Source organism: Aedes albopictus, chromosome 1, assembly GCF_035046485.1.
Source record: "Aedes albopictus strain Foshan chromosome 1, AalbF5, whole genome shotgun sequence".
NCBI lineage: Eukaryota > Metazoa > Arthropoda > Insecta > Diptera > Culicidae > Aedes > Aedes albopictus.
In genome coordinates this window covers 335784500-335799415 of record NC_085136.1, presented here as the reverse complement: position 1 = coordinate 335799415, position 14916 = coordinate 335784500, and the positions used below count along the sequence as shown (strand labels likewise).

The 14916-nt window shown below is 40.8% G+C and overlaps 1 protein-coding gene across 1 annotated transcript; it reads right to left on the bottom strand.

Moving 5' to 3' along the window:
* Window positions 1-11303: 11303 nt before the first annotated feature.
* On the bottom strand, window positions 11304-13208 carry LOC134287910 (L-asparaginase-like). Its single transcript, XM_062851124.1, has 3 exons — window positions 12814-13208; window positions 11656-12623; window positions 11304-11591 (listed from the first exon to the last, which is right to left on the bottom strand). Exons 1-3 carry the CDS (start codon window positions 12893-12895, stop codon window positions 11538-11540), a joined length of 1104 nt encoding a protein of 367 aa, XP_062707108.1. The 5' UTR covers window positions 12896-13208; the 3' UTR covers window positions 11304-11537.
* Window positions 13209-14916: the final 1708 nt, after the last annotated feature.

Here is a 14916-nt window from a genome sequence, read left to right as displayed (position 1 = left end):
TTGGATGACGAGAGAGCGAAATTTTCGAAGCGTTAAATTGAACACCATGGCAACAACAACAACGAACGAGGCAGTCAGAAATGAAGTAATAATGTCACATCATCTAATCGGTTACACGACGATGGAAAGGTTTCCGCATGCGAATGTGCAACTTTTCTAAATTGAAAATTGCGACAATAATTTAGGAAAATGATCCTATGGTTTGACAACGTGATCGTTTGAGAAAGGGAGGGAAGGGAAACAATGGAAGGATTTACAGTTGACCAGCAGAGGGGGCAGGGACCTGCGATCACATTGACAAGATGTTCATAGAATAATGTACCATGTGCTGTTAGAGACAATATTTTGATAGCCTTGGTGGATCTCTTTCTACTTTGTGGCCTTCTAGCTTGGAAGGAGATAAATTCACTGTAATTATTTTCGGATAATTAACTGCCTCTTTGCTCCATTGTTTTGTATTGTGCGTTTAGCACTAAATTGATTTCCGAAAAAACTTCATCGACTTCCGCTGCCTTTCCTATGCGTTAAACATAACGTCGGAAGTAGTGCGCTGTATAGAAAACCAAATTTACTGTACAGCGCACTACTTCCGACGTTATGTTTAACGCATAGGAAAGGCAGCGGAAGTCGATGAAGTTTTTTCGGAAATCAATTTAGTGCTAAACGCACAATATGAAAATTGGTACCGAGAAGTCTTAAGCTGTCTTTAGAACGATCATTAGAGCGCAATTCACAAACTATGTAAATATGAGCAGTGTAAATGGAAGCAGTGCTGAAAATGTCATTTTTATTGCATTTTTACCACTTTTTATCTAGATTCAATCACCTATAACTCGTTCCAGAACCTTACCCTGAAAATATGGTCTAGTCTAGTCTGCATATACACAGCTATTCATTGAAAGAATCATGGAAAATGATAGAATCGACTATTTCAATCATTTTTATTGTCATTATTTATGCTTGCAGCGCATGGGGAATGTATTACAAGCACTAAAGTGACCAGGCCTACTGTGCAACTTTTTTATATATTGAAGCATAGAATAGGGACATGTCGTACCAACCGTTCCGTATATGAAGAATGAATTTAAAAGAATAACGTTGAGAGTGACGTTGCTTAGAAAGCTAATGTCACTCTTTCGTGCTCATGAGCAGCATTTTTTCTTGCTGCAGCTTCCCGGCATGGGACACAAGTATTTATCCCGTGTGCCCTGGCCCTTTTGCCTAGGCTTGGGCGCCTTTTCTCGCTCTGAAGCTTAACCTGAAAATATAACCTATAAAAAACTGGTGCAACTAGATCAGTCATACAAGGAACACTCCAATATTGGAGAAATATTACAGATAAAGTGTGACTCCCTTGTACGACTGGTCCAGACCTGTCCAGACCCACAAGTCATACACCATATTTTCAGGTTTAGCTTTCGACATGAGTGGTGTGCGATTGAATCTAGATAAGTCCAAATGACGTTTTCAGCGGATAGAAGACTCCGAAAGAATCTCAAGTGATCGACGGAAAAAAATAACACACTAAATTTCAATCGATTTTTCGGCACAATCGCAGTTAATATTAAGATAGGACCTTTGATAGGATAACAACACAAACGCCATCGACATTCCGGCATTATTTCCCATTTGAAAATAGGACAATATCTCTTATGAAGTTTTTGCAGTATCGTCTATGTAGTTTGGACAGAATGTTCTGTGTAGATCCAATCAAATCAACATTTTAGGTTATTTTTCATCAAATGTTTGATAATTTCTTTGTTTTCTTTTGTAGATGCTAGATTCCGACTAAATCTTGCATCGTTATATGGCAGACATATTGCAGTGTTATTATTCCATCAGATATATACCAAAAGACGCCAAAATTTGCAATAGTGCTTACGAGACTTTACAGCATTACGGCAGATTACTGAAGTTTCGGAGATCACAGCAGGCTCTGCGCGTGTGAACGGTTGCGTTTTAAAAATTTCTGTCGCGTTTTACTCGTTTACCACGTAAACTGCTCTAATATACGGGAAAATAAATCAGAAACCGAAACTGGCAAAACGAGTCATGATTTTTGCGATAAATGTGTGTTTTGATGGTATAAAAAGAAACCATTGATTCGTTTTGCCGTAACATAGGTTCAACGTAACGATCTCCATATTCCATAACTAGTGCAAATTGTGTCATGAAATTATGATGCATGTACTTCAAAATCATGACCAGAACCACTGAAATCATAAGACATCGTCATACAAAGTCGGTTTTATTCCGACGGTTCATGGTATCATGACGCATGTACTATAGAATCATGACGTTGATTCACGAAATCAGCATACTTTATGAAACTTGTACTTGTGATTTACGATTCCGGTTTGATCGTTATTGGGGTACCGTAAACCGAGGACAAATTGTTCTCCGGGTCAAAATTGATCAGCCGTTTTTCCATTTGAATCAGCATATGTCAAATAGTTTCCTTTCAAGTAACGTACTGGGTATTATCAGATACTAACTGATATTTGTAAAGAAACTTTTAAAAACAATCTAATGGAAAATCGTCTGATCAATTTTGACTCGGAGATCAGTTTGATTGATCGTTGAAAGATTAGTACTAAGGTTTTTGTTTTGCCAGCATAATTCCACTGTAGTTGAAAAGTATCAAATGAATGTCTAGATCCACTCATTTCTAATACTTTCCGTTGAATTTGAATTCCCTTTATTCCATTTTCTAAGAGAAAATAGAACATTTGTATTGGAAGTTTAGAATCCAAATGTTGAACGCTTTCTTGAGCTAGCTCATCCCAATGTTGGACGATTCTTGCTAACTGTTGAACGGTTCAAGCTTTGTTCGTGATTGAAGACGTTTATCCTGTCATAAACCGATCATTGACCTGTTTTTATTTTGGTCATAAAACCCAACATGTCGAGGCAGCTCCGAGGTATTATCAGAAGCATTTGTATATTTTTCATGTGTATTTTAACACCTCTGAATTGCCCCTGAAATTCCTTGGGATCTCCTTTGGAACGCCTCTGAAACATCATGAAACTCCCCTGAAATCCCTCGAAACTCCCTGGAACGATCCTGAAACCCCCTGAGGACTCTATAATAACCATGGAACTCCCATCAAACTTTTTGAAAACCCGTGAAACGCTACTTAAACCCCTTAAATCCCTAGAAAGACCCCCCAAAAGCACCTGAAAACTCCTGAAACCCCATGGAACGCGCATGAAACCATCGGAGACTCCCTGGAACATCCCTGGAATGCTACTGAAATCCCCTGGAATGACTCTAAAACCCCATGAAGCCCCATTTAGCACCCTTGAAAACCTTGGAACGCCTCTGAAACACCCTGGACGCCCATGACACCCTCTGAGACTCCCTGAGCCCCTTGAAAACCCCTTGATCGCTATTGAAACCCCCTGAAACACCCTGGCACGCCTTTCGAAGCCCCTGGAACACTCCTAGAAACTCGTAAACCCCCTGAAAAACCCATGGAACGAGAACACCTCTGGATCGCCCCTCGAAACTTTTTTGGTACGCCTCTGAAACATCATGAAGCTCCCCTGAAATCCCTCGAAACTTCCTGGAACGACCCTGAAACCCTCTGGACCTCTAGAACAAGCATAGGACGCCCCTAAAATCCCTTGAAAACTCGTGGAACGCTCCTGAAACCCCTTAAATCCCTAGGAAGACCGCTGATAACCTCTGAAAATTCCTGAAATCCTATGAATCACACATGAAATCTTCTGAGACTCGCTGGAACGCCCCATGGAATGTTACTGAAATCTCCTGGAACGACTCTGAACCCCTATTTAGCGCCCCTGAAACCCCTTAAAAATCCTGGAATGCTCCTGAAACCCCCATGAAACTTGAACATCCCTGGAACGCCCTTGAAACACCCTTAAGTCCCATAGGACGCCCATGACACCCCCTCTTAGACTCCTTGGAATGCCGTTGAAACCCCACAGAATACCTCTGGAATGCTTCTAAGACCCCATGAAACGCCCCTGAAACAACCTAAATCCCAGTGGATCACCCCTGAAACACCCTTAGATCGCCCCTAGGACCCCTGAAGCCCCTTGAAAACCCATAGATCGCTAGTGAAACCTCCTGAACACCCTGGGTCACCTTTGAAAGCCCCTGGAACACTCCTGGAAACCCCTAAAAACCTCTGAAACGCCCAAAAAAAACGCATAAAACACCAGAAAACACCAACCGAACAACAGGCTCTGCGCGAGTAAACGGTAGCGTTTTCAAAATTTCTGTCACGTTTTTTCTCGTTTCCATAAATACAGCAGAAAACGCTCCCTCGATTTAAACTCCCCCAATTTTGAGCGTAAATTAGGGTTGTCCCCCAATATGTCAACAGACAATTGATAACGCACGTATATTGCCCACCCGGGGTAACGCCTACGCTATCGGCTGACAGCAGCTGACGAGATCATAGCAGGCCACGATTCTTCCTCTTTCTTCGGTCAGCGTTCAATCACGTCGGACGTGCTGCAGTGCATCGGATCGCTACGCTGGGTGATTCTCATCGAGAACTATCAGCTAAATTCCTACACAGAATAAAAAAAAAAGTCATTTATTTGTCTTAATTCCAATATTTCATATGTAATAATAGGTACCCCAAAAACGACAAACCCGGAATCGTAAATCAAAACAAATACTATTTTCATAAATTAGGTTTATAATTTCTTAAATTTACGTCTTGATTCTAGTATATGCGTCATGATATCATGACTCAACAAGTCAATTCATAAAAAACGAATTCATAAATGACAAATATTAGTTTCATGAATAATAAGAAAGTCACCATACCATCTTCAACCAGCGATTGTACAGACTGAACGCTCACTAGCATGAGTCAACGGACAACACACGAAACACCCAGTGGTCTATTTAGTGGAGAATTTTCCGTTTGACGAAAATGACACGCGTCATGATTCCATGACACAATTTGCACTTGTTATGGAATATGGTGAACGTGACGTCGAAGCTATGTTACACGGTTACAGAAGTTACACATTTTTGTGTACGACTGGATCAGCCTCATCGTTGACACAGCGCATGTGCAGATATTTTTCTGGCTGGCATGAGAACAAATTTAACAATTAATTTTGCAAGCGTCACGATTTCGTGACACAATTATGGAATATGGAGAACGTTATGTCGAAGCACGACCATGGTGTGTGTATTTTCATAATTTAAAAACATATTTATCGCGAAATCATGACTCGTTTTGCCAGTATCGGGTTCAGTGTTTTCCCGTGTATTAGAGCATTTTCCTATAACCTTACGCTGCTTTCCTTTTGCTTCATTCTTACTGGAGATAGCATTGCGGCATTTCTTCAAGCTTCAATGTACCTTTCAGGAACTTCGTGCACAACCCGGATAAAAAATACAATAGCAAAACATAGCCGGCATAGAAAAATACTATTCATGGCATCATTTATATTATACGTTGTCCATTGGTTCAATAATAACTATTCAAGTAGTCATCGTATAATGATAAAATGATAGGGGTTGAAAAATTTCAACAATTCAAAATTATTCAAGTATCATTAAATATATAATAACGATACGTTGAATAATAATTGCATAATTTTCAATAATAGAATTTAACAAAATTGCAATGACAAAAACGATGGTTTAAACTTTTTTCACTATATTTAGTATTAAACAGCTTAAATAAGAGGTCATCACGTTAATCTGCGTTGCTATCTGATTTTCAGAGCCATTGTTTAGCATTTTTGGCACAAAAATGGGCATAACACTATTACGCTTGCATGTAACACCAAAACAATTGTTAACTACCCTTGCAGCCGCAGGTTCCAGTTACTTTCGGATTAAATGCCACTTGCAGAATAGTTTAGAGAGTTCAGGAGTACTAGACAACAGCTTTCATTAAACTTACCTTCCATACACAATCTAACAACACGCAAGTAGGGAAGCTTCTTGAAGATCTGCTGATCTTCCATGTTTCAGCTCTTAGTAATATTCCTTCGTAACACTCTTTCCATATCTTCCAGAACCGTGTTTTTACTCACACTGTTTCAATCTTTTGAACATCAACGTATTCAATCCAACCGCGATCACTCATCTTATGTGGCCTACGCAATCAACGCACGAGAATAAATGCAGCATTCCTGTATATCACTGAGTTCAATTCCAGATTCACCAAAGTATGGAAAAAAAACTTACGAAAAAGTAAACAACGATTCCCTCAATGGTACTCAGAATTGACAGTGTCTGGTGCCCGCTGCAGGGGTGTGTACGTTTTTGCCATCGATAAAGTAGATATGCTGAACATTTTTTATTATTCACTGTATCATTAAGTAAATGATAAAGCGACTATAGCGCGAATAATTTCGCAAAATTTTTGTTCGAGAAAAAAGGCATTTTTGAATGGTAACTATACTTAACGACCCGTTCGGTCTATCATTGAGACTTCCAAAATGGTAACTGCTATCATCGATATGATTCGTTGTATCATAGAGTTATAATCCAGTTTATGATAACACAAATAATCAAACAATGATTAGCCGTACAATTTTTGTATAATACCGTTTTATGCGGGAGGATTCCAATGTGACAGTACCATTGAAAACCATAGTTTCACAATAGAATTCAATGTTAAATTAACAATTGAAAAACAATAGAATCAAATGTTTTTAACAATAGAATCAATTGTGAATGAGCATTTCACATTGAATTGTATGGGTGTTAAGTATCGTAACAATACAAAAAATGACTTTTTTCCATACTAGTTTTTTCGTAAAACAGAAGATTCTAATGTAAATTAAATGTGGGTAATACTGATACGTGGAATCAAGTATGCAGAAGAATTTTAGGTATTTGCATTGTTTTGAACAGTTAAATAAGCCGAAGAACATTCTGTTTCGAACTGTGATTTAACATTAGATTTAATGGTTTGGGGATAGTTTTCTATTGTGATACAGAAGATTCTTATGTTTTCGAATTGTTCCAAACAGTGAAATGCTCAGTGAACGTATTGTTTTGAGTAGTGATTTTATTCCTGGTTCCACATTTGATTCAATTGTTTTGGAATTGTTTTCTATTGTAAAACAGAACATACTGTTTGTACTGTTTTTTACATTGAATTCAATGGTTTGTTTATTGTTTTCTATTGTGACACAGAAGATTCCTATGTTTTCAAATTGTTGTGAACAGTGAATTGTACGGTTAACGTATTGCTTTGAACAGTTACTTTATTACTGCTTCCATATTAGATTCAAATGTTTTGGAATTGTTTTCTATTGTGAAACAGAAACTTCTGATATTTTGGAATGATTTAATTTTACAAAACAATATGGAAACAACAAAAACTGAATAAAGCGAAACTGAACTGTCATTATGCATTTGGACTAGAAGGTTGTATATTTTAAGCTACATTTTAAGAACACAGATCGAACAGTTATCGAATATTTGGATCACTCATGTTGTAAGTCGAATAATGTTTAATAGCATTGACGGTTGAAGCTTCAGCTCTCATGCCTCACAGCCGAATAACTAGGCTTAGCAAACTAAGCATTATATGTGGCAACACTATAAGCGGCATGATGGAACCCTGCCGAGCGCGCTAAGTGTTATTAGACTACTAATGTAGCTGAATTTAGTGGGTGATGAGGTACAAAAGTAACATTACAGCGTGCTTAACCATTATTGAAGCACTTAAAAATACTCGAAATACTACAGCTTGAACCTATACTAGAAGGTGTTAGAAGATCGTTCAAAGCGTTGAAATACAAAACATAATTCAGGCCAAACATTTCAATAGGTCATATCTGCATTTGAGAGGCTCTATTTGTTCACTTCCTCTTTCAATTATTGCAATGGAATGGTACACTTTTCAACTATTTTTGCAGTACAAATCAAAAGACGATTGTTTTGACCATCAATGCAAAGAGACAATCATAATACAAATAAATAGCTGAGATATTAACGAAAGTGAGGGAAACCAAAGAGAGCCTCTCTTCTGCAGATAGGACCTTTAGACATGTTTGGCCTGTATTTAGATGATTTTATTATATAATAAAAAAAGGTCGAACCAACCCTGCGAATTTGTCTGTGAAAGTGTCAATCGCTACCAGCCCTGCGCTGCCAACTCAACTTCCCGCAAAAGTGCAAACAAGGCACATACAAACCTGTTGAAATGTCGCTACTGTTGAATGATTCAGCCGAGAATTTAGCACTGCACCACACACTATGCTTACTCCCGTGCGGAAAATGCGGAAAAATCACGCAGCTGAGCGTGAATTTTCCACATTTTCCGCACATGAAACTGCTCTTCGAAAATTTTAACTGCTGACGATCGAGCTGATCAAAACAAAACTTGGCTGTCATCGATACACACTGTTTCGGAATTACTCAAAAGCTGTTTTTTTTTCAAACGTCCAGACCATTGAAAAACGGTACATTTCAATGCTACAGATACATTCTATTCTAATTTAATGGTTTGAACGCTGAATCCAAAAGTAACAATGAATTCAAATGTTAATCTAATATTTGGCTATGTAACCATGGCATCTAATGTAAACCTAAATGTAATGTAAATCTAAATGTAATGTAAGGACGATTCGCATGTCACTTTCCATTTGCAGCTGTCATCGTCCCGTCAGCCAGAGTGACTTTTTCGTGGGTGATTTCATCCAGGTTCAGAAACGAATTCCGCTCGGCGCACATGTGTGATGTAGCCCCCGAATCGACGATCCAGCTTCCGGTTTTTCCAGTCCCCTTCACGGTGAAAGCGCAGCTGCCATTCGTCTCACGAACCGCCTTCGCTTGGGACGAATTCTTCCAGTTTCTCTGGTCGCCCTTGGTGTCCGATTCTTGGTCACTGGCTTGCTTCCGGCACTCCCTCTGCTTGTGTCTAGGCTTTTTGCAATAGTGGCAAACGATGACCTTCTTTCCGGATCCAGCCTTCAGAACGGATTCCCCGAAACTTCCCTGCTTCGTCACTTCGTCGATCAGCTTGGTTTTTTACGAGGTCCAGTGTCAGCTCGTCGTCCGCCCGACTCTCCAACGCGGTCATCAGAGTGTTAAAAGTTTTCGGGAAACTGCTCAGCACCAGCGCAACCTGCAGCTTTTCGTCCAATTTCAGCCCAACCACGGAGAGGCGCTCGAAAACTTCCTCCATTTCGTGCACGTGCTTCTCCATGTCCTCGCCTTCGCAGTACCCTTTGACGATCAAAATGGTCCTTCAGCCTGTCCCATGCTTCGCGTGCCGTTTTCGTCTGTTTGATAAGGTCATGCTGGTTACTCTCCATCAAAAGATCGAGTGTGGCTCGCGCACGCTGGTCTCCGGAATCCCAGGCTTCAACGGCAGCAGCATTCACCGGAACGTTTTCCGTCGCAGCTACTTCTTCCGGTCGTGGCTTGGTGACGAACTTCCAAAGGTAGTCACCCGGATCAGCAGAAGCTCGGTGCTGAACTTCCAGCTGCTGTTATTCGATCCATTCAGCTTTGGAAATTGAACTTTCTCCATCTCGGCTTCGGCTTGAGAAAAATTTTCACTTGTTGATTGGTTGCTACGGCAACGGATGCTCAAGCGCAGGGCAGGGATTTATTTCTAATTAACTACATACTAAAGTCATGGCATGCTTAGCATCGCACTTGCTTATGTGCGGTTGTCTCGATATGAGGGTTGACCGATTGCAACATTTCACAAACACTCAACCCGCTCCCTCAAGTCGACAACCCGAGTACTTATCACAGTGTCAATATCAAAGATCTATCAACGATAGTCAAACAAAAAAAAAACTTGGACAATTTGATCTCTCACAAGTTTACTACATCTAGTCATCATCTTGAAAACAAACCACCGCTTCCAAAACACTTTTACAGCATCAAACGTCTAAAAACAATTCTTCTTTACTCGGCCGTTTCTGCTCGCCAGAGGTCACACAGCTTTCTATAGCTACGTCATGAGAAGGCCGGTTCCAGAGGCACGTTATCCTCCATTTGGGTAGTGTAGAATTTGCAACCAGTTAAAATACACATAAATAAAAACAAAAACAAAAAAAAAAACATTTGGGACATTTGTGCCATCACATTGCAACGTCATGCTTCCAGCCATCTTCTTTCTTCTTCTTTCTAACTCTCGTTCTCTATCTACGATGTACTCGTGCTGGTGAGAGGGCTGAAACCTCCTCATTTTTCTCACACTTGCACAAAACATCCAACACCTTCTTGTGGCATCCTAATATGAGTGTGTGAGAGGGACATCACAGTACTGTTTTCCATTGTGCTGTCCAACGGCCATCACCGTCCGTTTTTTCACTAGGTGTGTTCTGTCACCGACGAATCTAACCTCCATTCCTGCTCTTGTCACTCGGATCAGTGACAGTATATTGCAGTTCAGTCCGGGAAGGTACAAAACATTCCGAACTTCACATTTCTTCTTCTTATTTCCAACCGACGCGTACAGGACCACATCACCACAATATTCTGCTTTTAGCTTTTCGCCGTTCGCTACCAGCACTTCCACAGCTGGTCGTTCCAGCCGTCGAATCTCACTAAAAAAACGCTGGAATCCTTCGCCATGTGATTCGTCGCTCCGCCATCCAGGATCCACTCCGCATTCCTCCGTCGCAGCTCTTCTTCTTCCTGCGACGCCAAAAACACAACATCCGAACGATCCGAGTGACGGTCTTCTTCATCTGCTACTTTCGCTTCACTATTTCCAAATGTACTCCGCCTCGGCTCTCTCGGATCGGGATCCGCTAACAGCCTTACACGACAATCGGCTCGCTTGTGCCTTGCACTTCGGACAACTTCAACAGCGGACGGAAAATCAACGGCGGACAGATTTCACGGACCAGGGCGAAAACAAAACACCGGTATACACGGAGAAATCAAACTACCTAATTTTTGGGTTGATTTTACTCAAAGCTGAGTATATCGAATAAACTAGTTACCCAAAATTAGGTTGTTTTCCCTCTTTCCCTCACCGATGTTGTCAAAAACAAACAGAGATGCATCTACCCAACGAGGGTCCTTGAGCCCAATAAGCCAATTTTGGGTAAATGCAGGTTTACTCAAATTTGGGTTGAATGATGGGGGGTCTTGGGTTGAATTTACCTACTCTTAAGTAAATGTTTTTGCTGGAGGTGAAGGCAATTTACCTAGTGTGAGTTTAATCGATTTACTCAAATTTGGCTTATTGGGCCGAACTATGGGGTTGCGTCAAAAGAACTCAATTTTGGGTAGTTTGGCGGTTCCGTGTACTTCTTAACAGTACTCGACTCGAACGGCTAACTTTATTGACAATATTTACATAAACAATAACAATACATTTGACAACACACACTCATGGTGTGTCTATTACATAACGGTTGTCTCGATATGAGGGTTGACCGATTGCAACATTTCCCATACACTCTTCGGAACTCTCACATAGTTCTTTTGAGAACTTTTCCACGATTATGATATGTAAGTAAGTAGGGTATCGGTACCCTTATTAGGCATAATGCTTCCGTTTTAATCCTACTAAACCAAAGGCTGTTGTATTACGTTGGTAACCGTAGCCACTTCACGTTCTGTCTCCGCTCGCAGTTAGTTCACCTCGAAGGCTACTTTTCATTTTCTGAAATAGATTCATTGCATTCGTTATTTCTCACGAATCGACATCGTAAAACTTGCTAACATACCCGTTTCTTCTCATCATAACTCCATTCGCCTTTGCCAAGCACATAGGACAGCTTCACCAACGCAGCTTCCAGTGTCATATCCATTCCGGAAACAACTCCGCTTTGCTCCAGCTTTTGACCGGCCTCGTAAATTTCGCTCACATGTCCCTCGTAGCATTGGGTGCAATTGACGATCAACTTGTCCTGTGCGGCCTCCTGCAGTGCCGCCATCAGGTCTGGCCTATTGGTAGGGATATTTCCGGCTCCGTACGTCAACAGAACAGCTCCTTCTTTGGATCTGAGTATGTTGACGACCGTCTCCGTTGAAATGAAAGGATGCATGTAGATCAAGTCGACATTCGTGTTCAATCCACGGAAAACTTTGAGAGTGTCTTCGCCTTCATGGCGTAGAATCAGCCCTTCGTCGACCACTATGTCGACTCCCAACCTCGCTAGAGGCGGAGCGTTCGGAGAGCGGAATGGGTTCAACGTATTGTTGCTCTCCTTCACCGTTCGGTTGCCTCTGAACAGCTGATTGTTGAAGACAACGCATACCTCCGGTATGGAGTTCCTTCCCGCGAGGATCAAGGCCGCTATAAAGTTGTCCTTCCCATCGGTTCTGGTCTCGAAAATCGGAATCTGGGCTCCAGTGACGATTACGGTTTTTCTCAGATTCTCCAGCATAAAGGAGAGGGCCGATGCCGTGAAGCAGAGCGTGTCTGTGCCGTGCAGAATTACGAAGCTGTCGAACTCCTCGTAAGACTCTTCGATATCTTCGGCAATTTTTAACCATTCGTGTACGCCCATGTTGGACGAATCGAGCAAGGGACTGTACTCGCGAATTTGGTAGACGATCCGTCTACGTTCACCCTCTACGAAAGGGAGAGCTAGTATCGTCGGATCGTTAAACTGGCCAGCGTAGTCAGGGTCGTGCATGCCGGGATATCTACGAACTTGCCGTTCGAATTCGTTGGCAATGGGCACCAAAGCTGCAAAGAACAGTGTATACAAAGATTCTTTCATCACGTGTTGCACTCATAGAGAAAAATAATGCGTCATGATGGTTTGCATGATATACCATGTTACATGTCATGAAATCAATCTGAGTCATGCATAATTTCATAACATATAACGGAAAATATGAAGTATTCATGACATGTCGCACTTTCTTTCACTCACCGTTCCTTTCGTTGCGGGTCATACCGATCGTTCCACCTGTGTAGATTACCAGCACCTTAGCCGGCTCATCTGGACTGGCCATTTCCAATAATTCTGCCCTGTCTTACAATGCCTGTCTAGCCTTATTCTTGATCTGTTCAACCCGCTTGTCCAGACACAAATGACGCTGGCCCGGCAAAGCTTATATGCTTTCATCGACTCGATCGACTCAGTCACCACGGCACCACCATGCAAAGCCTTACAATGTAATGAACCTTATTTATAAAAATACACTTAACTCTGTTTGCATCGCCCGGCTCGAAGCGATATCCATCAATGGACGAAATGACGTACGTTCACACTGCATTGTAGGCTGTTGTAGATGCATTGTGAAATTTGTTAAAACAGATGATGAAATTTCAAGAGGAATTTCATCAGTCGACTTTTTCCTAGAACAATTTCTGTAGAAACAGATGAAACACGACAACTCGTCAGCATAGATATCGGATCTGTGGTCATAGGACATTAGAATAGAAATGAATCACGTTTCCGTGACTTGCGATCGTTCAAGGCGGATATATGCGGTTGTTCCTTTCCACGTAAACTGCTCTAATATACGGGAAAACCGGAACTCGAAACAGGGAAAAATGAGTCATGATTTCACGATAAATGTGTGATTTTATACGATGAAAATAAACCATTGATTCGTTTTGCCGTAACATAGGTTCGACGTAACGTTCTCCATATTCCATAACTAGTGCTAATTGTGTCATGAGATCATGATGCATGTACTTCAAAATCATGACCAGAACCTCTGAAATCATAAGACATCGTCATACAAAGTCGGTTTTATTGGCGAATGAATCATGATATCATGACGCATGCGCCCTATAATCATGACGTCAAATCACGAAATCAGCCTACTTTATGAAACTAGTACTTGTGATTTACGATTCCAATTTTGTCGTTATGGGGGTACCCGTAAACCGGGGACAAATTGTTCTCCGGGTTAAAACTGATCAGCCGTTTTTCTATTTCAATCTGCATTATTTTAAATAGTTTCCTTTCAAGTATCGATACTTTTAAAAACAATCTAACGGAAAATAACGTCTGATCAATTTCGACTCAGAGATCAGTTTGATTGATTGTTGAAAGGTTAGTACTGAAGTTTTTGGTTTTCATTGGTCTTCCACTGTAGTTGAAGAGTATCCAATGAATGTCTAGATCCACTAATTTCTAATACGTTCCGTTGATTTTGAATTCCCTTAAATTCCATTTTCAATCCGTAAAGTGGCAGGCTTTTATTTGTATTTTATTGGAATGTTCCATGAAACTGTTTACAGTCATGACTTGTGTCATAAGAAAATATGTTTCACAGATCCTAGTTGTCCAGTTTACTTCGTTGAACGTGTCCTTATCAACCTAGATCATCTTAAGGCCTCCAATATACTATGAAAATACAGTCATAATACTCTGTAAGCTCCTCAATGTTATCTCTGCAATTATTTCATGGAGCAAGAGTGAGAGAATACTCCTAGAGTCGCCAGACATAAGCTGGCAACTGTCTTCTTGCTGTTTGGATGATCTAAGATATCCAAACTATCCTGGAGTTACGACTTCATGTACAACAAGATTTACCACAGTCACCAGCCAATCTACGTTTCCAGTTATTGTCCGCTGGTATCCATGGTTCTTCGAAATGCAACGAGAAGTCCTTTCTTAGGTTGTACGACATTGTAAGGTTTTCAAAATGTCCTGGAGTTAAGGAATTTTAAATTCTACAGAATCTATCTCAATTGCAATTCAATCTACGTTTGCGGATACTGTTCGTTTATATCCATGGTGCTCCGAAATGCAACAAGAAGTCATTTCTCCCTCAAAAAGGACTTCTCGCTGGACTACGGATCACTATGGATATCAGCGGACAGTAACCGCAAACGTAGATTGATTGGCAATTGAGGTAGATTCTGTAGAACTTGAAAGTACTGAACTACAGAACATTTTGTAAACCTTACAATGTCGTACGACCTCAAAAAGGACTTCTCGTTACATTTCAGAGCACCATGGATATGAGCGGACAGTAACCACATCCGTAGATTGAATGGCAATTGAGGAAGATTTTGT